The sequence below is a fragment of the Leptinotarsa decemlineata genome, unplaced genomic scaffold (genome assembly GCF_025532065.1).
Source record: "Leptinotarsa decemlineata unplaced genomic scaffold, Ldec_3_MD MMD2_P_RNA_scaffold_5, whole genome shotgun sequence".
In the NCBI taxonomy this organism is placed as follows: Eukaryota; Metazoa; Arthropoda; class Insecta; order Coleoptera; family Chrysomelidae; genus Leptinotarsa; species Leptinotarsa decemlineata.
In genome coordinates this window covers 2385040-2411305 of record NW_027412532.1, presented here as the reverse complement: position 1 = coordinate 2411305, position 26266 = coordinate 2385040, and the positions used below count along the sequence as shown (strand labels likewise).

At 33.5% G+C, this 26266-nt stretch overlaps 1 protein-coding gene across 1 annotated transcript in view; it reads left to right on the top strand.

Annotated features, from left to right (window-relative positions):
• Positions 1–2094: 2094 nt before the first annotated feature.
• Positions 2095–26266, top strand: part of LOC111502084 (patched domain-containing protein 3) — a 50434-nt gene continuing 26262 nt past the window's right edge. Inside the window, exons 1-2 of the mRNA XM_074169224.1 lie at positions 2095–2453; positions 10569–10815. Coding sequence (XP_074025325.1) covers positions 2353–2453; positions 10569–10815 — 348 coding nt within the window. The 5' untranslated portion in view covers positions 2095–2352. The remainder of the gene's footprint in view (positions 2454–10568; positions 10816–26266) is intronic.

The window sequence follows — 26266 nt, the reverse complement described above, 5'->3', positions numbered from 1 at the left end:
CAAATCGTTATTTTTAACACCTCGACACTAGTTTCGATCACCAAGTGATCATCTTCAAAGAGGTAGATTGAAACTCCTCTTTCTCTTCTCTTCCTCTTCTTCCTCTTTGAAGATGATCACTTGGTGATCGAAACACGTGTCGAGGTGTTAAGAATAACGTTTGGTGTTGGGAGAAAACTCCAATAATATTCAATCTACATGCTGGTGGATACGTTTTTCCAAAAAAATATCTCTACTAAAATTTTTCCCCTTCAATAAGTTCATTTATTCCCGTGGGTGGGGCTACCTATCGGGCGCGTTCCCAGGTGGCGGATAGGGGAACGGTCAGGGGACTGGAGGCCCTGTCCGGGAAGCTAATGTGGTCTTACATATGGGGTCGCCGAACTGCTGGTCAGTGGCAGAAATAAGTAGGGTGACGAGAAATAAAACCCCCCAAAAGCATTTGCAAAACATGTCACCATGAACAAAAACCAATCCGGAGGCTGGACAGAATGCTCACCTCATTCTAACGCGGTGGCTGGGGATGAATAGAAATGTACACCCCAATCTACCGCTTGGAATGAGTTTAGGCATAGCAGATCACCTCCAACAGCAAACGCACTTCCTGCGACGGTTGCCAATAAAGGTTCTTTGCCAATAAAGGCAAAGAACCGGCTGCCCCTGCAGGAGAGCTCCCTCACTTGTGCACCTCCACGGAGGCAAATGCATTGCCGTATATGATGGAATCGGCTGATACTTGATGAAAATCCATAACTAACGTATTCTAAAAACACTTTATTGTGTGATTTTCACTAGATGTATGGCGAAACACGTGTTACGTTTTTGTAAAACTGTCTAGTGTCGGGAGTGTCATTAAGACACACCCGAGGAAGCCATTGTATGGCGAAACACGTGTTGCGTTTTTGTAAAACTGTCTAGTGTCGGGCGTGTCATTAAGACACACCCGAGGAAGCCATTGTATGGCGAAACACGTGTTGCGTTTTTGTAAAACTGTCTAGTGTCGGGCGTGTCATTAAGACACACCCGAGGAAGCCATTGTATGGCGAAACACGTGTTGCGTTTTCGTAAAACTGTCTAGTGAAAATCACACAATGAAGTGTTTTTAGAATACGTAAATGTATTGCCATTGCAATTGATAACGTTTTGTTGATATTATTTTTAATGTGATGCACTTTAGATATACAAATACATGTTACCTAGAAAGATTAAAGAAAATGCAAGTGATTGTAGTGTACAATCATTCCTTTTATTAGAAGTTATTGCAATTCAAAGGCGGATGAACTCAAGTGGTGTTAAAATAACAAATTGTTGTAAAATTCTCAGAAAACCATCACACTTGTTTTACATTAAGTTCTCTCGACATACAAGGGTTGTCCCGGTAAGTCTCCCACGTTCTTTTGATATCTTTAAAACCTCGACTATCTCTACCAACTTCACTTTGCGGTGTGGGTTGTGGTTTTTTTTTATGTTTTTGTTGGTACCAGCCTCTTTGGCTGGCACCTCGTTTAAACTTGGCAAACTACTTCTCGACGGTTGATTTTCCTGGTGCAGAGTCCGAATAATGTTTATCATGCCAAAACTGGGCTTCAACAGTTTTTTTCACCCAAAAGCAAAGCTTCAACACACACAATTCCTTTGCATCCATTTTCTTCAAACAATCAAAAGTTTCTTCACTGAAAATGTTCTATCCCACAAACTAACAGTCCGATGGCTGTGAAATTTGCACACGTGTCTTTTGAAGGTTAAGGTTAACTGAAAGTCATATGGATTTAATACTAGTAGCGGCATCTGTATGTTGACCTATGAACTTTTTGGCACATCTAATATTGTAAAATCATAACGGAATTATGAAATTTTGTTTGAGCACTTCTAAACGTCAATCATTACTTTTTACTATCAGAAAGTAGAATAGACACAACGCCTGCCGACTGTTGTAATTCTTAGAGGAGTTTTGTAGCCCTCGAAGGCAACCTATTTTTGTTTTGGCAGGTACCCAATTAAACAAGGGTCCCGACCTTGTTCCTTCAACAATGTCGGTAAGTTTGTCCCACCACACGAATCAAAATATAAAATCGGACAGTTCTGGCTACTTCTTGCACTCTTTTGTGTGTGAGTAGTGGGCGCTTCAGCGTTTGAATTCGTACGTACGAGTTATTATTCTCATCAACGACTCGACCCGAGATAAGTTTATGCCCGGCTGTTTGTGCGATCGATTCATACAAAAACCGAGGAGTAGTTAGTTATATTCCTCGAAAGCTGCGCGTTGCAAAATACAATCGTCGGCAGGTGATTCATTCATGGTGCATTGCGTTTAGAAAATGTCCCTAGAGAACAAAGACAATACCTGAAATCATGCACACCGAAAAAAAGGACGGGAAAAAATTCAGCTGTGCGAACTTTTCGCAAAAATTCACGTACAGTGTAGTCACGTATACGGAGTTATTTTTTTACAAGTGAGTCTCCTGCAGGATTTTTTTAAAATTTTATTTTAGTTGTTATTGATCTGCGTCGAGGTAGCCGCACTGCATTAGTCGAGGTGCATTAGTCTAGTTCACATGTACTTTTTTTTGTAACATTTTTCAGTCCTGTCCAAAAATTACGACCAAGGTGTTATTCGATTCGTATTTTTGCCTAGAAAGTTTAAGGAAAGGTTCGAAAACGCGCCGATAAAAATTACAAAAGTTATAAACAATTAAGTGAAAAAAAAAGGGACTTGAGTTTTTTCTTAATATCTCGGAAAATTTTCAAAATTTTGGAAATTTGAAAAAAGATTTGAAAAGATCAATGAATTTGCGTGAAAAAAGTCCGGACTCTCGAAACTGTATCTCGATTATTTATAATTTTTACAGAGCCCTGAAAATAGAGCCAAAAGCGGGTAGTCTGGCTTCCGCGCGCCTTTCGTCACTCTGACATAAAAAAAAATTATTTAAACATATCAAATGTAAATATTAAGGAATGAAAAAATTCATGTAATGTTGGGATACATCAATAAACAATAATCCGCAGTCAAAAATGTTTTAATCAATAACTTTTTCTGAATTAAAAGTCAATATAAAAATCCCTATAATAATTAAACTAAAACCCTGGCATTTTTTTCCTTTGGTGAAGTTATCCTTAGTAGGCAAAAAAATAGATTACTGTTGTCAAAATAAAAAAATTGTTATTTTCTATTTTTTTATTGACAATTGAAAATTATAATTTTATAAAAAATACATTACAAAATTTTTTATTGTTTCAATGTCTCATGGCTAAAAACTAATCAATGATATTTTTTATATATTCATTATAAACAAATACATTGTTTATATGCAATTCGAAATTTTTTTTTTGCATTATGTTAATTGAAAATAACCATGATTTTTAGAATAAAAATGGTTTCTTAAAAAAATTTCTTTGTTGCTAAAAAATGCGTTTGTTAATTAAATTATTTTCAGTGGTCTAATTATATATTCTATCAATGTCTTTTTGTAGTGCAACACAATCTCTGACGGTTTGAATTTGGGTAGACCAGGTCCATGGCTTGCTTTTGTAGTTTTATGAAAATAATGGAGTCTATAATATCTACCTTATAACATTGTATCATTGTATGATACATTTGTTAAAAGTGATTTTATTTTGTTCGTGAGTTTGCTCCACTTGCTGACGCTCGTTTTGCAATAATCCCCACTCACAAAGTAAAATTCCACTTTCAACACTTGTAGGTAAAACGTGAATAACTATTTTTCCCCAAAAACGGCTTTATTAAGAAAACTTGACGATTTAGGTATAGGGACATGATATATCATCTTGAAGCATTTTTCACCATCTTTCAATTTACCGAGTAATATACAGGGGGTTTCATTTGAAAAAATGAACTTTTGACTACTTTTATGCACAATGGGAATAATAGTAATTTTAGCACGCCCTGTATGATATGGAGTCGATTTCTTGGTATTATTTGAATATTTCGAGTTTGTCCAATCTATCATCAAAATAACAACTTTTCATGAATTGAGAGTACTTAATTTCAATTAAGGCTATGTTTTGGACCATATTTAGCACAATTTATTTTTTATCTCGAAAACAGATAGAGATATGTATAGAACATTATTAACAAAAAAGTATTAAAATACCAGAGCGATTCCAAAAATGTATTAATATACGGGGTGTTCCATTTAAAAAAATGAAGTTGCTAGGACTTTTTGATGGAAGTGGCAACGCCGCAATACTGAAAATATTTTAGATCGATAGAACAGGTAAGGAAATGTAAGAGTTGGAATTTTCAGAAAAATCATGCTTTGCGTTTTCCAGAAACGTCTAACCTACCATCGACCGTGAGTCACGCTGTATATTCTTGCGGAAGGAAAATTATTTTTTCTTATTTGAATTAGACATCCTGTTCCTAGAATGAGGATGCAGTAGACTGTTACGCAGTAGACTCTACTCTTTATGAACGGTGCTCTATACAGTGGTTCTAGATATATATCTTATCGCCCTTTTTCTAAATCAGCCTCAATTATATTTTTCAGAGAGTCTGTATCTTTTCCATGCCAAAGTAGGGTTGTATAGGTCATTCACGTAGATGAGGAACAAAATAGGCCCGAGCACTGATCCTTGGTTGTTTTTGAAACCAGTGGTTTCTACTAGATTCACCCTTAAACTGGTAGTACCATTTCAAAAACCTTCACTCTTTGGTAATCATTGATGCCCAGTAATTTTGAGATCATTTCAGGTTTCGTCATTACTTTATTGAACAATATTTTACTCTAATTGAAAGGGATAAGAAACGGGTTTGGCTTTCTATTTCTACATCTTCATACAAAAAAATGTGGGAATCCTCCAAAGAAAGAAGGAAAGCAAATGATTTCAAAATAAACTCTATACCCAGTGTTTTGATGCCGCCCAGGCCCTGTTTATATCATTAATATTGATTAAATATTACTATTTTGAATCTGAAATAACAATACCGGTAAGTAATAGCCGCTGTTGATGATTCATTTAGTGGAAGTCATCGTCAGCGTCATCGTATTGAATACATTAGACATACAATAATTAAATATGAATTATGATACAATTATAATGTAAAAATTGAACTGTGGTACCTATCATCAAGAAAATGACCATATTCAAGGATAATAGGCTGTTTGCATGTCGTTTTCAATCAAATGCGAGTAAAAACCTTCTGTGTATCATTCCAAAGATACAAGTTCACTTCCTTCCTCTGCTACAAGATCCTTACTTAAAAAAAAACGCTATCTCAGAGGTTGTTGACGTAACAAGTCATTGTTGGTGTTGTCGAATTTTATATTATACAATAAGGACATCAACATTTGTTTTTTTTTCAATTCAATTCATTTTAGATAATGTACAAAATTTAATATGTTAAATCTATACTTCTAGCTTTTTTACACCTAAACGGCTGAACGGATTCCGATGAAACTTTACATCAAAATAATATATAGGCTACAGTTTATAAAGGTTTGTGTAATTTTGGTCATAATACAGGGTGTAACTGAATAAGTGTAAAACCTTTAAGGAGGTGTTCCTCATTGAAAAAAACATACTATCTTTCATATAAAAAAACTTCATTGGAGCATCCCTTGTTAAGATACAGCCCCTTAAAAGGGGTACATAATATTTGTATAACAATTTTTTTCACAAGCACTGAAAAAGTTACATTATTGAAATTAACCTGGCGTTTGGTACTACCAAAAAGACACTTAGTCAGTAATTTATTTGGTTCACCCCATGGTTGTAAGGGGTGGAAAACGCAACCCCTAAAATGTATTTCCAATGTAACTTTTTGTCTTATTATTTGTTTACCACCTAAAAATTTATTTCCGATAGCCTGTTTCATTCTAAACAAAAAATGTCTCTTGGGTTTTTTGCCCAAAATAAACCAGTTCGCAGCAAAAAAGTATTTTACGAACAACTACAGAGATACATCGTCATAAATGCGAAAATACGAAACTAATCTATCTAGTAGGTCGCTATTAGCAATAGTGACAATTAAATTGGTATGACGCTGTCAATTTGTGAATTTTCGAAATTGAATTAATACTAATATTGTGTTGTTCTGTTCTTAATTTGTTACTTTAATAATTCACTTGTTATTAAAATGGCATACACAAATGAGGAAATGGCTGATATGCATTACGTTCACGGTCAAAATTTTACATCCTAAAAATCAATTTTCTCAGTTATGATTGTACAAAACTTTATATTGCTGAACAGAGGACTGAAATCCCTTTCCAACAAGGTGCCACACAACCCCTTTTTGCTATTTAAAATTTTTGAGGGGGTGTTTATATTTCAGAACGGGTGCTGGAGGGGGATAATATTTTCATACTGTAAATCGTCAATTCAAGAATAAAAATCGATCTGTTTCAGGTATTTTTCACATAGTACATAATAACGCTAAAAATGAATTTATTCCATACATATGGACCGCACGGTATACGTTTTAGTGCGTATACAGTGCGTATACAGTATCTCTCCTTGACACAGTCTTCATATCTGGATCTAAAATGATGTTGATTATTTCATTAGTTCGGACTTCGATTGTTTGATAAAATATAAATTGATTTGAAATCCCTGAAAAAAATTTAGAAAAATTAACCGAAAATAACAATTTCATCAAACGAAAAACTGAAATTACCAAGAAATAACATACAAGCAACAACCAAAAAATTAAAATTTATCACCCGAAGATGATTGTGGATACTAACAATCGAAACGTCGTGACGTAACTTGGTTTGAAATCTTTTATTTTTCATTTTTTGTTAATAATATTTTTTATTTTTCAGATTTTATTATTATTTCAATTTTTTATTTTTTGGTTGTTGCTTGTATGTTTTTTTTGTTTTTTTTTTCAATAAACCGCATCAACCCTTTGGGTCATTAGCGGTGGAGTTGATAAATAACATTTATAACTTCCTAATTAAATCCAAAGTGTGTAAAAATGGAATGATTTTGTTACTATTACTATAGTCTAACATTTCTTTCAAGTTAGGGGATATCTTAAATGTGTCTCTCTCAATTTGGAATAGAGGGCATTGCACTATAATATGTTTCACAGTTAGTTGAACTTCACATATATCACAAGTTGGTTCATTTTGTCCATTTTGTCATTTGTTGCTTGTATGTTATTTTTTGGTAATTTCAGTTTTTTGTTTAATAAAATTGTTATTTTCGGTTAATTTAAAAAAATGTCTGGGATTTCAAATCAATTTATATTATATTAGACAATGAAAATCCGAACTAATGAAATACACCACGAAACATTGTCAACCACCTTCAAATCAATGATGTTGATTGCCATCGATTTTTATGTAATCTCTTCAGAATTTGAGACAATCACCAAAAATTATGAAAGTGAATTATACCACTTCTTCAGTTTTGGTTGGTTAACATAATGAGATTGATGTACGATAAAGAGATTTTTTAATATTGTCAAGGTGAACTTGCATATTGAACGATGTAATCTGTTCTTTAGAAGTTTGTAATCTGATTCTATTGCTAACTATACGAGCTACAAATTGTTTTTTTTTGACAAGGTCAGACCCGGAAGTGAAATATTTTTTCAACTCAAGGCAATCACGTTTTCTGGCCCACTCTGTACACGATCATTTCATTTAATTACCAGCACAGTCACTTACATATGGGTCAGTGAGAGGTTAATGTATACATCTGCGGTTTATTTTTAGCCAAATTGTACATTTTGTCGATGATAGAGACGACTGTGGTAGGATGTATAAAAATTACATGTATTTATTCAGAAAGTGCAACCTGCGAGATTGTGTTACAGACTCTATCTAAAAATCCATATTATTTATAGAAAAGTCAATATTAAACTGAGCTAAACACAAACAGAATGCCCGCTCGCGATTTATTTTTATAGTTTCAAACATTTCCCAGCTATTCCCGGCACTTATAAGTTTTCTATGGAAACCCGTTTCACCTTTTATCTTTTCAACTAATCATTCCTCAACTTATTCACGTTTCATTTGTTTCAATTTAATGGATTAACGCATTTGTTGGAAACGTTAAAAATGATTGTTGATACTTTCGATTCGGCGCTGGCGTCGGGCGGATTCTTCCAGAAGCTGAATTATTAGATCTGACAACATGTTTGTCTGATGATAGTACGATAATATTTCGTCTGACACCAGCGCTGAATTAAAGTTATCAACACTCAATGATTCAGTATTACCGAGACTATTACAGAATACTAACATGGTAAAACGGCGTACCACCTGCTATGTGTATTTCAAGTAAACGATATAGTGCAACCTACTTTCCAACAGCTCCCCTTTAATAACATAGTTAGGGAGCTTACTGATTTCGTTATTCGATAATCATTTCTGATAATATAAGAATCACAATAACTATATTCAATAACTATTACACTATTCGCATCCAAATTTGGGATCAATGTGCCTTCAAATCATTCCTCGAAAATATCAGCTTCCATGTTCTTATGGTAGTCAACATTGCAGTCCTCAAGTTTCTTCCATATAATTTCAAAAAATTCGAAACCCATCCTTTACTTCCTCCGCAATGCACAATGATTAGTCGCGATCCTTTGTTTGCAGGCATGTTAGGCGTATACATTCTCGAACCACCAGTCCACCAATTCGTAACTGTGTCGTGAGTGTCATACCAAGTTTCGCTCAAGTAGAAAATTCACCGTTGTTTTTGTCTATATTTAGTTATTTGTTCTGAGTATCTGTTACGCACTTCCACTATACTTCTGCTTTCCATAACTGCTTGACGTTTGTTTATTACTTTAAAACTGAATTCTAGTTTCTTTATCGAATTCTGAAGAGTTTTGTCACAGCAGCTCACGTTATGGCCGGAAGTATTCAATTTCATCTTCTGATTTCAGTTGTAGGAATCTCATTGCTTTTGTAACAGTCTTATATTATTTTTTTCAATGAATTTATTAGATGACTATCTGAAGGTTTTGGTAATCCTGTATTACATCGCGTCTTGCGTTCATAAGTTTTGTTTTTGACTCTTTTACGTACAGTTGAGAAACGAATTTCGGTCAAATCTGATGTTGTTTGTAATAGTTTTTTCTCTCGAAACCAAACTTGAGATGTAGATTCTTATATACATTGAAACATACTCTCTGTTTCAATATTCAAATGCATCCGAATCTTGTTCACTGGTATATCTTTTTCGCATTGTTCACCATCGCTATCGGAATCACTACAGTGGAAAAAGTCTGCGTTGTAATCTCACTCGTTATTACTATTAGTACTTGTCTAAGAATGCCACATTTTGAACAGATAACACAAACTTTAAGTAATTATAACTGCACCAATATAAAATTTCAACACTCAAATCGCGATCAGTTCCTGAACTGAACACGACGGCGATAACTATCCCCGCTTTCCCGATTTCTATTCATCCCCGTAACATGACTTCAAATTTAATTTTATGACTCTTCATAAAACTCGGTTAGTAAAAATTATCCAATACGAACCGCCAATTTTGCAGTCCACGTGGACTAATTCGCAGCCGGTTCATTTCTATGTATTGGTTTTTTTGGCCTTTGAGAGTGCCGCAATTTTAAATGTGCACCGTATCGTTTACTTCGACTATACCTGCTTATAACTACCTATTTACCAGTTAGAAATCTCCATCGACATGTTGAATAAAACCAATTGATAAAGTGTCGACGTTTCGAAACTTTATTGTTTCATCTTCAGGACTATGAGATATAAGAACAAGACATACATATTAAAATGGGATTCTAGAATGTAGTTTGTCAAAAACAAAATAAACTGTGTAAAATAATAATCGTTTAAAAATAATTAAACGCTTCGAACACTTTACAGAAAACAACGTTGATGGGTATACTTACATTTAGGGCGGCTTTCCGAGTTCAAAAAGGGCGAAGTAAATAAATTCGACATAAAATATAAATATATACACAGGTTCAAGTAAAACGTTTACACAGACACGAAGGAATTATCGAACTGAACTGTCGGTAAATCGTTTCTTCATAAATGCAAAAAAGGCGCATGAAAGAAATGAGAATTGTAATTGGAAAAAGTCGTCTGTTGATGATTCTGAATTATTGTTCGATTTTTTCTATTAGATTGAAATATGAGGTGCGTACATTTCCAATATCCGACCTTTTCTTAACACACTTTGATTCATTCTTTGTTATTTCAATCATTTCAAGAGTCGTTTTTTCCATATCATCTGTTGAATTAAAATCAAAAGTATAGAAGAGATTACTTACAATGTTCTGCAAGGCCGGTGGGATTTTTCATTGTTTTCGGTGGGTGTGTAGATTTTTATAATCCCCGCTATGTTTCGCCATTCTTTGTTTCAGATACCTACCTGTTTGCCCTATATATACTATCTCAAACTAAGCACGCGGTACTTTGTAGATAATATTGGATTTCAGGTCCTTTCAAAACCCAATACTTTCTTAAGGGAGGTTCCTTTTTTTCAAATCATTCGCACATTATTTTAATTCACAATCATGACTGCGTCTGTTATTATGATAACAGATTTTTCTTCTTGTCTATTATGGTTTCAACTTGAAATAACCATCATTGTTTTCATTTCAGGTTAGGAGTATGTGTAGGAAAACACCCATTCCGAACAATCGGACTTTGTTGGGCTTTAGTTTTGTTGAGCGCTTTAGGATTTCTACGATTCAAACAAGAAAGAAATCCTCTGAGATTATGGGTCCCCCCATACACCACATTCGTCCGGGATTCGGAGTGGCTGATCAAAACGTTGGACAGGGCCTACCAAGAAGAAGTTGTCATGATTACGGGTGACGACGTTTTGACGCCTGATGTTATCCATCAGGTAAGTACCTACAGATAGCAAATATACAAATCTGGTTGAAAAGTCAGCAATCATAGGTGGAATTAATTTAACGAAATTTATTGAAAAGTCTTTAGGGAGAGTGGTCAAACAAAACCGAAACAGACCCTTTCTGGTGATGCTTGATGAGGTTTTGGACTACCGTCCCTTCTTAGCCAAAAATACGTGTTTTTATTGAATGAATATAGCTTAAAAATACTAAAAAAGAAGCTTTTATAGCATACGAAACTAAAAAATGAAAAATAAATATAGTTTAAAAAATTAAAAACCCGCTTTTGAAGAAAATCAAACTAAAAAGTTAAAAATATATTTTTTTCAATCAGCTTGAAACAATAACGAACGAAAAATACTAAAGAAGAACTTCTTGATATTGATAGTATACACGGCACGACAACTGGGGTAGATAATTTTAAGGGAGTTGAAAATGCCATTAATAAAAAGAACCTTCGATGGAGAAATTTGACATCTATAACAACTGATGGAGGCAAAAATATGTATGGTAGAAATAAAGGAGTGGTTGCACTTGTGTCAAAGGCTGTAGAAAATGATGGTGGTTCAAAACCATTAGTCTTACATTGTATCATTCATCAACAGTCCTTGTGCGGAAAATGTTTGGATATGTCTGAAGTTCTAAAACCAGTCATATCAGTTGTTAACTTCATCAGATCCACTGGGCTGAATCACCGACAATTCCGCGAGTTTATTCAACAGATTGGAGAAAATGATTTACCGTATCATACTGCCGTACGTTGGCTTAGTTGCGGAAAAGTCCTTAAGCGCTTTTTTGAACTTCGAGCAGAGATGAGAAGCAGCGCCCTTTTGCCGATTTAGAAAATAGTGAATGGATGTGGAAGTGAGCCTTCTATGTCGATTTGACAAATCATATGAACGAACTGAATTTGAGATTGCAAGGAGAAAATCAGCTTCTCCCTGATTTTCACATCAATAACAAATCCTTCAGGCAGAAAATAATACTATTTCAATCGAAATTACGTTAAAAATGTTTCACACATTTTGAAACATGTGAAATATTCAGCCACACTACAGAGACTGAATTTCCCGTCAATTTTGCAATCGAAACTGAGTGCTTTGAAGATAAATTTTGATACTCGTTTTTCAGATTTTGATGTCATTGCGAATGAAATTAAGCTTTTTGAAAATCCTTTTGATTCTGACATTGAAACCCTGGCTCCGGAAGTCCACATGGAAATTATTGATTTACAGTGCAGTGATATGCTTGAGAACAAATATCAAAATTCATCTTTGTTGGAATTTTATAAGAGTCTTCCACTGGAACAATTTGATAATTTGCATAAATTTGCTCGTGGGTTGTTTTGGGTTTTTGGTACTACTTACTTGTGTGAGAAAAGGTTTTCCAAGATGAAGTAAACAAGAATGTTTACAGATCTCAATTAACCGATGAGCATCTTAAATCTCTTTTGATAATTGGTAAGTAAAATTGATCCACAACTACAAAGTATTGTCGGTGGAAAATCACAATTACATAAATCTCATTAGTGTTTTTGTTTTACTGTGATTCATTTCAATTATTTGTTAGTTATTAATATGCTTAAACTTAGATACTTAAGTTAGGTTTTCTTTGTCATCATTTCTGTCATTAAGTTTTACCTTGCAAGTAAATAAAACCCAGTAATTATCATTCTGTGTTTTCTTCTTCAACTTATCACAGCAATAGTAACAACAATTAGGTAATCATTGGCTGTCGCGGGCCGGATTTGGCCCGCGGGCCGTAGTTTGGAGACCCCTGCTCTAGAATATGAAGTCAGTGTCTCCACCTACTACAAAATGGCGGAACATTTAATAATTTCCTGAAAACGAACACATTAATATCGATATTTTTAGAAATATTCTTTTTTATCTGCCGTATAGCAATTCCAACAACCCGGTAAGGTTCGTTAAGTAATTTTTTCTTCATAAAAACGTCAAAAAATGACAGTTCGACAATGAATATCATTGTTCAGTTAGAATATTCTCTTTAGTTTTTGGATTTACTAGTAGAAAGGTACCCCGTCAACAATCTCTAAAATGGTCAATGCTCGTCCATTGGAAGAAAAAATTGAAGCGACTTTTATATACGGAGCGACGCGTAACTTTTATGAGACCGAAAGGATTTTTAATGAACATTTTCCGAATCGTCATATCTGTAGAAAATATTTGAGGGAACTTGTATCCAAATTCACAACTACCGGTAGAGTATAGAAAACCCGCAGGTCATACGTCCTTTCCGGAAGGACAGCAAGTGCAAATAATTGGTGAAAAGAAGTAAATCCTGAACAGTCTACTTATTCCGTCGCGAATGTTAGTGAGGTGTCTCCTACTGGGTGGAGACTTTTGAAGAGGAATACGTATCATCCATACAAAGAAAACAGAAGTCTGCAAAATCATGACGGAAACCATTGCAAGGCATCCTATCTATCATCACAATATTTGTTTTAGTGACGAATGTACATTTTTTTAAACGACAATGTTCACAGACAAAATTGCCGCTATTGGAGTGACACCAACCCTCACGTTTTCCGGGAAACACATACCCAATATCCAGAAAAAACCAACGATTGGGTAGGAATATTGGGAAACCATATTGTAGGACCTCTATTTATTGATCAAAATTCAACAGGGGAACTGTATTTGAATATGCTGGACACTACTGTGGACCCTTTCATCACTGAAATCGTCGAAGCGAATCCTAATGAATTCAATATGGATATTGTATTCCAACAAGATGGAGCACAACCACATTAATAATAATAATAATAATTTTTATTATTTCCTTGTTAAAAAGTACATTGTTATACGTACAGTGACAAGGAAAACGTCTGAGGGTAGGATACGTTACAGAGTATGTTTGTAGTAATCGATAATCTAAAAATATGATACATATAGGTATATACATATAATTATTTGTTTGGCTTAGATTATGTAAAAAAATAACTATAAATAAATGAAAGTCAATTTTATCACATAGTTGTGATATTTTGTCATTAAAATATAAAAAAAAACAGTTTAAAATTCGTCAAGTGTGTAGCAATTTTTTTCAATAAGTGCCTTTTTCAGTCTTGATTTGAAAATGTTAAGATTTGGTGATATTTTAATTGATTCTTCTGATTTATTGAACATTTTTGGTCCAAGATAAAGAAAACTTTTCTGATAAAGAGTTGTTCTATGAATATTGGGCATTAGTTTGTCTCTAGAACGAGTAAGACAAGTAAGAATCCATTTGGATACTACTTTTCTTGGTCGTTGGATTGACCATCGAGTTCCTACAGAATGGCCAGCCCGCTCGTCAGATTTGGCATTTTTGGACTTTTTTCATGGAGTTATTTGAAGCAAATGGTGTACGAAATTGAAACTGCTTCAATATTGGATATACGGCAGAGAATAATAAATATTTGTAGAGATATTGATGTTACTGTGTTCAAACATTTTCGGCGTGAAATATCGGATAGGCTGTTCATATGTCAAGAAGTTCAAGGCAACCATTTCGAGCATCTTCTGAACTGACCACAAGCTTATTACTTCATATTATGTAGTTAAATGTCAATGTATTCAAGCAATTATTAAAAGTTCTACCATTTTGTAGTAGTTGATGATATTGACTTCATATTCTAGGGTTATGAAGCATTTGTCAGGAGCTTCAAAATGATGTATCACAAGACCCCCTTTCCATTTAATTTTTTTCTCAGATGGGGCCCAGTCGCCATCTTGAAAGTTTCATCTGTCAATTACACTTCAAAATAAAGTATTCATGCATTAATTTCATTTTCTTAAATTTTAATTTTTTTAGTTGCCCCGTACAAAAAAGAAAAGAGGGGGACATTAACGAAAAGCACTGTATATTCATTTCCATGATCAAGTAATGGATAACCCAATTTCGATTCCCGACAAAACTGTGACCAATAATCATTCGTCATCTTTGTCACTGTTGCACATCAGTTCAAAGTTTTATATAAACAAATCTCTGTAACAAAGAAACAAAAACATTTTACGTATTATTATTTTTTTTATAACTGATAATAACACGTAAAAAGTGTCATCATTGCGGAAAATGAACTTTGGGCTGCTGATACACATTTCTAAAACGAATCTCATGTATGATTAATCGCTTACTGATATATTCAAGTAATCATTGAAATATTTTGCGTCAAAAGAACGTGGGTACACAGTGTTTGATGTGACTATATATGATAGACACAAAAAAATGTTTTTCCGACGACTTACTTGATATACGTATCATTTCCCACTGAAAGTTAGTACACAAAATTAGATATTTTTCACTAGTGCGAAATATTTCATTTCGCACTAGTGCGAAATGAATATTGCGCACGGTATCGTCTCTCTTAATCTGGTTCACATGTACTCGATTTAGCTCTTTTTGGTGACATTTTTCAGCCCTGTCCAAAAATTACGACCAAGGTGTCATTCGATTGGTATTTTTCGCCTAGAAAGTTTAAGGATAGGTCCGAAAACACGCCGATAAAAATTACAAAAGTTATAAACAATTAAGTGAAAAAAATGGGGCTTTAGTTTTTTCCTAATATCTCGGAAAATTTTCAAAATTTTGGAAATTTGAAAAAAGATTTGAAAAGATCAATGAATTTGCGTAAAAAAAGTCCCGACTCCCGAAACTGTATCTCGATTATTTATAATTTTTACAGAGCCCTGAAAATAGAGCCAAAAGCAGGTAGTCTGGTTTCCGCGCGCCTTTCGTCACTCTGACATAAAAGAAAATTATTTAAACATATTAAATGTAAATATTAAGGAATGAAAAAATTCATGTAATGTTGGGATACATCAATAAACAACAAACCGCCGTCAAAAAATTTTGATCCCAATTTTAACGTTAATTATAAATTCGTTAATTGAATTGAAAGTTAATATAAAAATCCCTATAATTATTAAACTAAGACCCTGGCATTTTTTTCTTTGGCGAAGTTATCCTTAATAGGCAAAAAAAATCAATTACAGTTGGCAAAATAAAAAAATTGTTATTTTCTATTTTTTATCAACAATTGAAGATTTCAATTTTATAAAAAATACATTACAATTTTTTTTTATGTTTTATTGTTTCAATGTCTCGTGGCTAAAAACTAATTAATAATTTTTTTTTAATTTTTTACAGCTAGTGTTAATAAATTTATTATAAACAAATACATTGCTTATAAGCAATTCGAAATTTTTTTTGCATTATGTTAATGGAAAAAGATCATGATTTTTAGAGAAAAAATGGTTTCTTAAAAAATTTCTTTGTTGCTAAAAATGCGTTTGTTAATTAACAATCTTTTTTGCAACTAAATAAAATTAAGTAACCGTTTTTTTTAATCATAAATTCTATTCTTCTTCAAGGTTTTGAAAAAACTTTTTTTTAAATTCTTTTTTTAATTGTTTATTTAAAATTATTATAATTTTTTTAATACATTGTTCTAAAATAAAAGTAACTATGTGTTTTTTTCTTCAATATCACAATATTAAAAGTTTTATAAAAAATAGAATAAATAAAAAAAAACACATAGTTACTTTTATAGAACAAAGTATTGAAAAAAATAATAATAATTTGTTTTTTTAAAATAAACAATTGAAAAAAGGAAAAAAAATGTTTTTTCAAAACCTCAATGAACAATAGAATTTATGATTTAAAGAAAAACGGTTCCTCAATTTCAATATTTAGTTGCAAAAAAACGATTGTTAATTAACACACGCATTTTTTAGCAACAATGAAATTTTTTTAAGAAACTTTTCCCTAAAAATCATGATTTTTTTCCATCAACATAATGCAAAAAATGAGTTTTCGAATTGCTTATAAACAATGTATTTGTTTGTAATAAAATTTATAGCTGTAAAAAATAAAAAAAAAATCATTAATTAGTTTTTAGCCAGGAGACATTGAAACAATAGAGAATTAAAAAAAATTGTAATGTATTTTTTATAAAATTATAATTTTCAATTGTTAATAAAAAATAAAAAATTACAATTTTTTTTATTTTGGCAACGGTAATCGAATGACACCTTGGTCGTAATTTTTGGACAGGGCTGAAAAATGTTACAAAAAAAAGTACATGTGAACTAGACTATCTGCGATTGGAGCGATTACCTATACTTTAACTTTTATTCATAGGTACCTGTGACAATGGCACATCTTCAAAAGAATTCATAACATTATAGTGTCAATATAATTTGCTAAGTTTATAAGTAGGTACCTACCGAATCGTATGAATTTTTCAGTTCATAATCTTGCCAAACTCGTATGAATTATTCTATTTTTCGCACTAGTTGCACAATATACTAATTTTTTTCATTTATAAAAAGTGTGGAATCAAAATATTTGATGAAACTGCCGATATTTAATGAAAATCCATAACACGTTCAAGTAAAAGTACATTGTGATATTTTCAATGACTAGTTTACAAAAATACAAGTGTTTCGTCATGCAACAGCTTCCTCAGGCATGTTCAATTCTAATCGAATGACCTTTTGCGTATTTGATAACTAATAATTTTACTTGATGTTAAATGAAAGAAATTTTACCAACCCATCAAATGGACATGTAATGAACTAATAATAATACTAATGAGTGATTTTTTTGCTGGTATCTTTTTGGCAACACTGTGTTACAGATCATACGTAAATCGTGTCTTGTGCCATTGTCAAACTTCAGTTTGGTCTATAATTTAACCATGAACCGACTTACGAATGAACAACGCTTGCAAATTATTGAATTTTATTATCAAAATTCATGCTCGATGAAGAAAGTGCATCACGCACTTGTTCCAATTTATGGGCAGTTTCGTCGGTCTACTGAGGGAGCTATTCGGAAGCTTGTGACTAAATTTTGAACCTAGTTTACATTATTGGACAACCAACACGTATACGTAGTGTGAGGACCGAAAAAAATATTGCGGCTGTATCCGCCAGTGTTCGTGATGACCGTGAAATGTCGATTCGCCACCGTTCACAGCAAATGCGCCTCTGTTTCTTCATTACGTGGAAAATTTTGGGTGTAAAAACTTATGAGATACAGCTGGTGCAAGAATTTAAGCCACAGGACCTCCCATAACGTCTAATATTTGATGAATGGGCACTTGCGAAGTTGGAGGAAGATCCACATTTTTATCGAAAAATTGTGTTTAGCGACATGGCTCATTTCTCGTTGAATGGATACCTTAACAAGCAAAATTGCCGCATCTGGAGTAAAGACCAGCCACAATCATTGCAAGAGCTGCCGATGCATCACGAAAAAGTCACTGTTTGGTGTGGATTATGGGTCGGTGGCATCATCGGGCCGTACTTCTTCAAAGACGACAATGGCCGGAACGTTACTGTGAATGGCTAGCCCTACCGTGTGATGACTGACGACTTTTTGTTGCCCAATATGGAAAAATTGGACATGCCTGACATGTGGCTTCAACAAGACGGTGCCACATACCACACGGCATGCAAAACAATTACCCAATTAAGAGCCGCTTTCGGTGAACAGTTTATCTCACGTTTGGGGCCCGTCAATTGGCCGCCTAGATCGTGTGATTTAACGCCTTTGGATTATTTCTTGTGGGGTCATGTTAAAGCTCATATCTACAGGGATAAACCAGCAACGGCTGACGCTATGGAAGTCAAGTGGGTACAATAGGTTTATAGGTAAGTCAATTAAAAACAGAAAGCAAATCATATGAGACAATGGAAGTCCGAACTAATAAAAGTGAGCAACAGGTTTTTTATTTTTCTTTCGAAAATTAAAAAAAATCTGTAATCTTCTGTCTTTTTTACTGAAAGAGAATCGGAACAACCAATAACCGTCTATTGATAGAATTTGAAAGAATCTAACGTCAAAAATGTTTCCTATTAGGAAGAATTTGCACACTCCAATGATACAATGTTTTATTTTTTATCAAACTAGGATCTATAATATATTATGACGTTCTCAGCTGCTTGACCTTTCACCAGACGTATCCGAATTAAACCAACGTTTATACTTTGAATGATATTTTCCAGAGTCTATCAAATGATAACTTATCGTTCATTGATTTTAAGCGACACAATTCAGATAAAAATTGGAACAAAGTAGTTCTACTTTGTATGATTTTGATTGATATTCAGATAACCTAAAATAAAATATTAGCATCAGTTCAGTATAGGTACATATAGCGAGTACATTGTGATTTGATATTGTTGAATATCAAGTTCTTGTTACAATACTGCATAATTTTGAGTACTTTTCGGTATTAACAAAAAAATAAAAATAATTCTGCACAAAAAAAATTGACCGTTTTGACCCATTTAAAAAAATGGCTTCGCTCAGATGGCCATGACTATACCTAATAGCAAAAAAACACGAAAAAAAGACTCACGAAATTAAATACACTACATTTCTGTATGTCTTCCATCGCGTTCTATGCAGATAATTGTCCTTCTTGATACATCTTTTATTGAGTTGCTGATACTCACAGGGTTTATGTTTAAAATAGAGTTTCTAATAACAGTTTCTAGGTGATTCACGTCACGAAAAGGTCTTTGTTTATAAACGATTTGTTTTAAGTAACCCCACAAGAAAAAAACTAGTGGGGTTAAATCTGGGGACCTAGGCGGCCGTATTTGCTCCATATTTCGCCCAATAACATTGTCCCTAAACATTTCTAATAGTTTCTCTTTGACTTGTCTTGAACTATGAATAGGAGCCCCGTCACATTGATACCACAGACTGTGTCTTATTTCAACCGGCATATTGTCCACTATATCACTGATCTCAGTATTTAGAAATTGCAAATAATCCTGAGAAGTTAAATTGTGTCTAAAAAAGAATGGTCCCATTACCTGATTATTTAAAACACCGCACCACACATTTGTTTTAAATGAATATTGGTCCTGACATTCTATCACAAAATGAGGATTTTCCATCTACAATTCTGGGAACTGACTACGCCGTTCGATGTGAAGGTAGCTTCGTCGGTTCATAGGATTTTGTGAGGAAATTTTCTGTTTAATTCTAATTCTCCTTGGTACCAGAAAGAGAAATCTAGTCGAACATCGAAATCTCTTTCCTTTAAGGTATTTATAAATTTGGGTTTGTAGGGTTTGAATTTATTTTTATGTAAAATTGCTCTTACGCTTTCTCTTTTAACGCCAGTTCTATCTACAATATTGGTAATACTTGATTTTCCCTGTTCGATAACATCCAGGCAGACAGCCAACTGAACCTCATCATTATTGCGTGATGGATTATGACGTTTTTTAAAAGTATTTTCAACTGAACCAGTCAGTTTAAATTTTTTTAAAATCCTACTTACAGTGGATTGCTGTACATGTCTACCAGGATGTCTTGCGTTAAAAATATCAGCCACTTGTCGATGCAATGTTTTTTCACCACAAATTAGCACAATTTCAATTTTTTCTTGTAAAGATAACATATTATTTTAATTTTCATACATTACATTGAACTAACGGGCATTAATTTATTCAGTGACAGTGACGTTTTCTAAAACACATTATGTAGTTTCATATTTTTTCACAGCCTACCCAGTTTTTTTAAATTAGTGTTGTTAGCGGAGTAGGTAAATGTAAATACTATGAGTTTTTTTCTTTTATTGAATGGGCTTCAAGAATCACGAAATGATGTTTACTAATGTTCCGTTTTGTTCTAATTCATATTGTGAGGCCATTTGCTCATTAAAAAACTCAAGTACTGTATAGTTTTGAAAGCCCCGTTGAAACCAGATGAACTTTGCATCAAGTTTGACAACTTTTATTTTTCAAAATTTGTTTTTAACATCAAAGAGGCTCTTGAAATATTATTATATTACAAAAAAAGAAATTCGGTGACGAGTTTAGTTAAAATAAATGATTTAGTACAGGTGTGCTTAAATTTTGATAAGTAGAAAAAGCAGGAGTGTGGAAAAATAGTGAAAATATAAAATACTTATTATGGGTTTGAAACTTGGTGTGTGGGTATAAAATTACAAAAGAAAATGTTTTTATCCTTTGATATTTTTGGATATTTTGAAGAATAATGTCATTTTTCGATGTTTCTTTTTTTAAATGTCAATTTTGACAGGTTAAGGAAATCACGTGACCTATTTTGTAGACGCTATTTGACATCATTTCTTAAGCAAAATCTACTGCCAAAATCAAATTTCACATAAAACGATAAATAAAAAAGTTTCCCATTTGATGCGGACTTTATCGGTGACACTGTATATCCTTACCTTTGAACGTGTGATTTCAATGTGGTTTTTGAACGACAAGGTTGAGTCATGTCGTACCCCCAAATATTTAACCTTACTTACTCGTGCCAACGTGATATTTTCCATTTCATATGCATACTCTACTATTTCTCTTTTTTTTGTGCAATTCATTACAACACATTTTGACGTAACCATTAAATGGTAACTTATTTTTCACACTCTATTGGTAAATGTTTTCAATATCACCACAATCTTGAACACAATCTATTTCTCTATAAAATTTCAGGTCGTCTGCAAAGAGTAAACAATTTGAATATTCAATTTCTGCTGGTAGATCATTAATAAAAATAAGAAACAGTAGAGGCCCAATATTTGCTCCTTGGGGCACTCCTAAGTTGACTGGTACTCATTTGAATAGTTAGTAACAAATTTCACTCTGAAACAGACGGAAGAAATGACATTTGACAGATCTAGCTTCAACGAGATTGCCGTTATCAATTGTCAAAATTCGGCCTGATTTGTTATTCTACGTGGTTGCCGAAAACAGTTTTTTGGACTCGCAGTCTGCTCCTTAAAAAACAGTATTTTACGGGCTTGTTCCGTAACTTACTATTCTTACTTCTTTCAAAAACCCATATGAATCATTTCTTTCAGTAACAATGTTGCTTCAACGAACCTCATGCTCAGTAATTTATTTAGTATGGAAAATCTGTTCACGATATTGAACTAATCACTCGAATCCCGGAAATAACCATTTAAAATCCTTATCTTGTAACAATATTCCTGTTATCAATTAGTGTTCTTTGTTTACTTGTAAAGTGAGAATAATTAACTGGTGTGGGCTTTGGAATCATTAATAGTACGAATAATTCAATAACGTTCTTTAATATTATCATGGAGACGATTCCGATATACAGTGCATTTCTTTAATGTCCCCCCTTTTATTGTTTGTACGGGTCAACACAAACAATTGAAATTTGGGATAATGAAATTAATCCATGAATACTTCATTTTGAAGTGAATTTGACAGATGAAACTTTCAAGATGACGACTGGGCGCTATCTGGGGTTTTGTGACACATATTTTTGAAGCTCCTAACAAATGCTTCAGAACCCTAAAAAATGGCGGAACTTTTAATAATTGCCTGTATACATTGACATTCAACTACATTATATGAGGTAATAAGCTTGAGGTCAGTTTAGAAGATGCTCGAAATGGTTGCCTTGACCTTCTTGTCATATGAACAGCCTATATTTAAATTATATTTCACACAGTAACGTCAATATCTCTACAAATATTTATTATTCTCTGCCGTATATCCAGTATTGAAGCAGGTTCAGTTTCGTACACCTTCTGCTTCAAATAGCCCCATAAAAAGTCCAAAGGTTTTGAATCTGGCGAGCGAGTTGGCCATTCTGTAGCACCTCGACGGCTAATCCAACGACCGGGAAAAGTAGTATCCAAATAGTTTCTTACTTGTCTGGTGTAATGAGTAATGTGGTGGTGCTCCATCTTGTCGAATTCATTAGGATTCGCTTCGACGATTTCAGTGATGAAATTAACGTGACGTTTTGTACTACCAAAAAGACACTTAGCCATAAATTTATTTGGTTTACCTCATAGTTGTAAGGGGTGGAAAACGCAACCCATAAAATTTATTTCCAATGTAACTTTATGTCTTATTATTTGTATACCATTTAAAAATTTATTTCCGATAGCCTGTTTCATTCTAAACAAAAAATGTTTCTTGGGTTTTTTGCCCAAACTAAACCAGTTCGCAGCAAAAAATTATTTTACGAACAACTACAGAGATACATCGTCATAAATGCGAAAATACAAAAATAATCTATCTAGTACGTCGCTATTAGCGATAGTGACAATTAAATTGGTATGACACTGTTAGTTTGTGAATTTTCGAAATTGGAATAATACTAATTGTGTGTTGTTGTTCTGTTCCTAATTTGTTACTTTAATAATTCATTTGTTATTAAAATGGCATACACAAATGAGGAAATGGCTGATATGCATTACGTTTACGGTCTGTCGCAGTGGAATTGGTTAGAAGCTTCTAGAAGATATGCTGAAATATATCTTCAACGGCAGCATCCATCACATAGAATATTTGCTCGACTTTATCAACGATTACGAGAATATGGTTTATTCGACAAAAGAACGCAGGATTGTTTTCGCCATCGAGAAGTACGAACGCCACAGCTTGAGGAAGCAGTACTTAATTTGATTGAAGAACAACCTACTACCAGTAATAGAAAGATTGCTTTTCAGCTAAATGTTGATCATATGACGGTATTTCGAATTTTAAAGGAACAACTCTTATACCCTTACCATCTGCAACGAGTACAGGCACTGTTACCGCGAGACTTTCCGAACTGTCTTGAATTTTGCAATTGAATGTTGAAAATGATTAGAATAAATTGTGACTTTCTGAAGACGATAGAATTCACAGACGAATGTAGTTTTTCTCGGAACAAGATTATTAATTTTCATGATTACCACATAAGGGCTGATACAAACCCTCACGCTATTGTCGAAACTAACCATAAAGAACAGTTTTCTCTCAACGTGTGGCTCGAAGTTATTGGGTATGATTCAATTGGGCCCCATTTTCTACCTCCTCGATTCAATAGTGAGGCATACATTCAATTTTTGAGAGAAGTGCATCCAGTACTGCTGGAGGAAGTTCCTTTGATCGTCAGAAGGGATGTTTTTTATACTTGATGGGGCTCCCGCCCATTTTAGTCAAGTAGCACGTCAGCATTTAACTGAAACATAAGCAAATCAGTGGATAGGTCGAGGAGGACCTCAGAACTGGCCCACTCGATCCCCGGATCTCAATCCTCTCGATTTCTCTATTTGGGGCCATTTACAGCATTTGGTTTATCGTACTCCTGTTCGCGATGTAGAGGACTTGAGAAACCGCATCATCGATGCGTGCAGGGTAATCAGAGAGACTTCAGGAATATTTGAGCGAATACGTGGCTCAATGCGCCGACGTCTAGACGCATGCGTAATGTCTGAAGGTAGACATATTGAACATTTACTATGATTTCTACATGTTGTGTGTTTTGTTATTAATAAATTAGTTTTGTTTATTACCCTTTAATCGTTTAATGCAGGTACTAACTACAAAATAACAATAAATTCAGTTCGCATTTATGACGATGTATCTCTGTAGTTGTTCGTAAAATAATTTTTTACTGCGAACTGGTTTATTTTGGGCAAAAAACCCAAGAGACATTTTTTCTTTAGAATGAAACATGCTATCGGAAATGAATTTTTAAATGGTAAACAAATAATAAGACAAAAAGTTACATTGGAAATAAATTTTACGGGTTGCGTTTTCCACCCCTTACAACCATGGGGTAAACCAAATAAATTATTGGCTAAGTGTCTTTTTGGTAGTACAAAACGTCAGGTAAATTTCAATATTGCAACTTTTCAAGTGCTTATGAAAAAAATTGTAATACAAATTTTATGTACCCCCTTTAAGGGGCATCAAGGGATGCTCCAATGAAATTTCTTTATATGAAAGATCCTATCTTTTTTTTCGATGAGGAGTCACCTCCTCAAATGTTTTATACTTATTCAGTTACACCCTGTATTTTCTACAGATAGGGCGATTTCTGACGTGCATGGTACCTGACGTGGTACCTTACTACTAGTAAAACCGAAAATTAAATGAGAATATTCTAACTGAACAATGATGTTCATTGTCGTACTGACATTTTTTGACGTTTTTATAAACAAAACATAACTTAACAAATCTTATCGGGTTGTTGGAATTGCCATATGGCAGATAAAAGGGAATATTTCTAGAAATATCGATGATAATGTTCCGCCATTTTGTAGTAGGTGAAGATATTGACTTCATATTCTAGGGTTGTGAAGTATTTGTCAGGAGCTTCAAAATGATGTGTCACAAGACCCCCTTTCCATTTAATTTTCTTTCCCAGATGGCGCCCATTCACCATCTTGAAGGTTTCATCTGTCACTTTCACTTCAAAATAAAGTATGCATGCATCAATTTCATTATCCCAAATTTCAATTTTTTGAGTTGGCCCGTTCAAAAAATTAAAGGGGGGGACATTAAAGAAATGCACTGTATGGAGCAATTTTCAGGGATTCTGATTTTCCATTGATTATCAAAAAAATATTTTTCATAACACGACGAAGGAAAACATCAACGCATTTTTTTATAAAAAAAAATATTCGAAGAAAATGATTCAGTTAACGGTTTACACGGTTCAGCATTTCAACTTCACTAATTTAATTTATAGCGTTTTTATACAGCTACTCGACCTTTCAGCTGATAATAATAAATCATATTCCGAATGATAAGAAAAGCATAAAAATGATTCGTTTTGGGATTAAATTTGGGATTAATTTTCCCTCCAAATAAAACAAATTTCAGTTTGTTTCATTACATTTCCGGGTGTTGTCTAATTTCTTCATAATTCACATAACTTGTCGCGATTATTGTTTGACTGTAGATCTGTAGATCTGTAGACTGTAGATCAGGTGATCTTGGAGGTCACCAAATTTCAGGGCTATTTCTTTGGATGCATTAATAATAACAATTTATTTAAAAAAATAATCAATAGTGATTTACATACCAAGGCCGGAAAATAATGGTTTTTTGACGACTAGACAAAATTCTAGGACGAACTATATGCAAGTCCTGGAAATCTGCAAGACCTAAACAACTGTTTTGGACGTGTTGTCTACACCATTTTTCCAGCAACCGTGTAGAATAACAAATCAATTTAAATTCATATTTGTATTGAATATTGAAATTCGAACAGAAAAGAAATACTAACATTCTATTTCTTACTTATATTAATATTCATATGAAAATTCCAGCAATTGCTGATATTGAAGGAATTCAATTGAAATACTTGGTTTATTCAAATGCATTTTGTTGAAGGTTGAATTTCCGTTTATTGATAGTTTTCATCGGATAATTTTTGAATCGTCTTGGCAATTTTGATTTTGTTTGCAAGTAAATTGTCTATATATCCTTCAGCTACATTGATAGACTTCCAGCCACCGCATCTCTTCAAATTTGTGATGTATGGCCTGTTCGATTTTTAGAATTCGGTAAATTTGAAAGTTCTACGACTCTTACTCCGAGATTCCCAAAACAGTGGATACCAACAGGCTGAATCAACTTTTTCCTTTTTTGTAATTCACGAATAATCTGTTATGTAGACTATGGGATGGCTGTA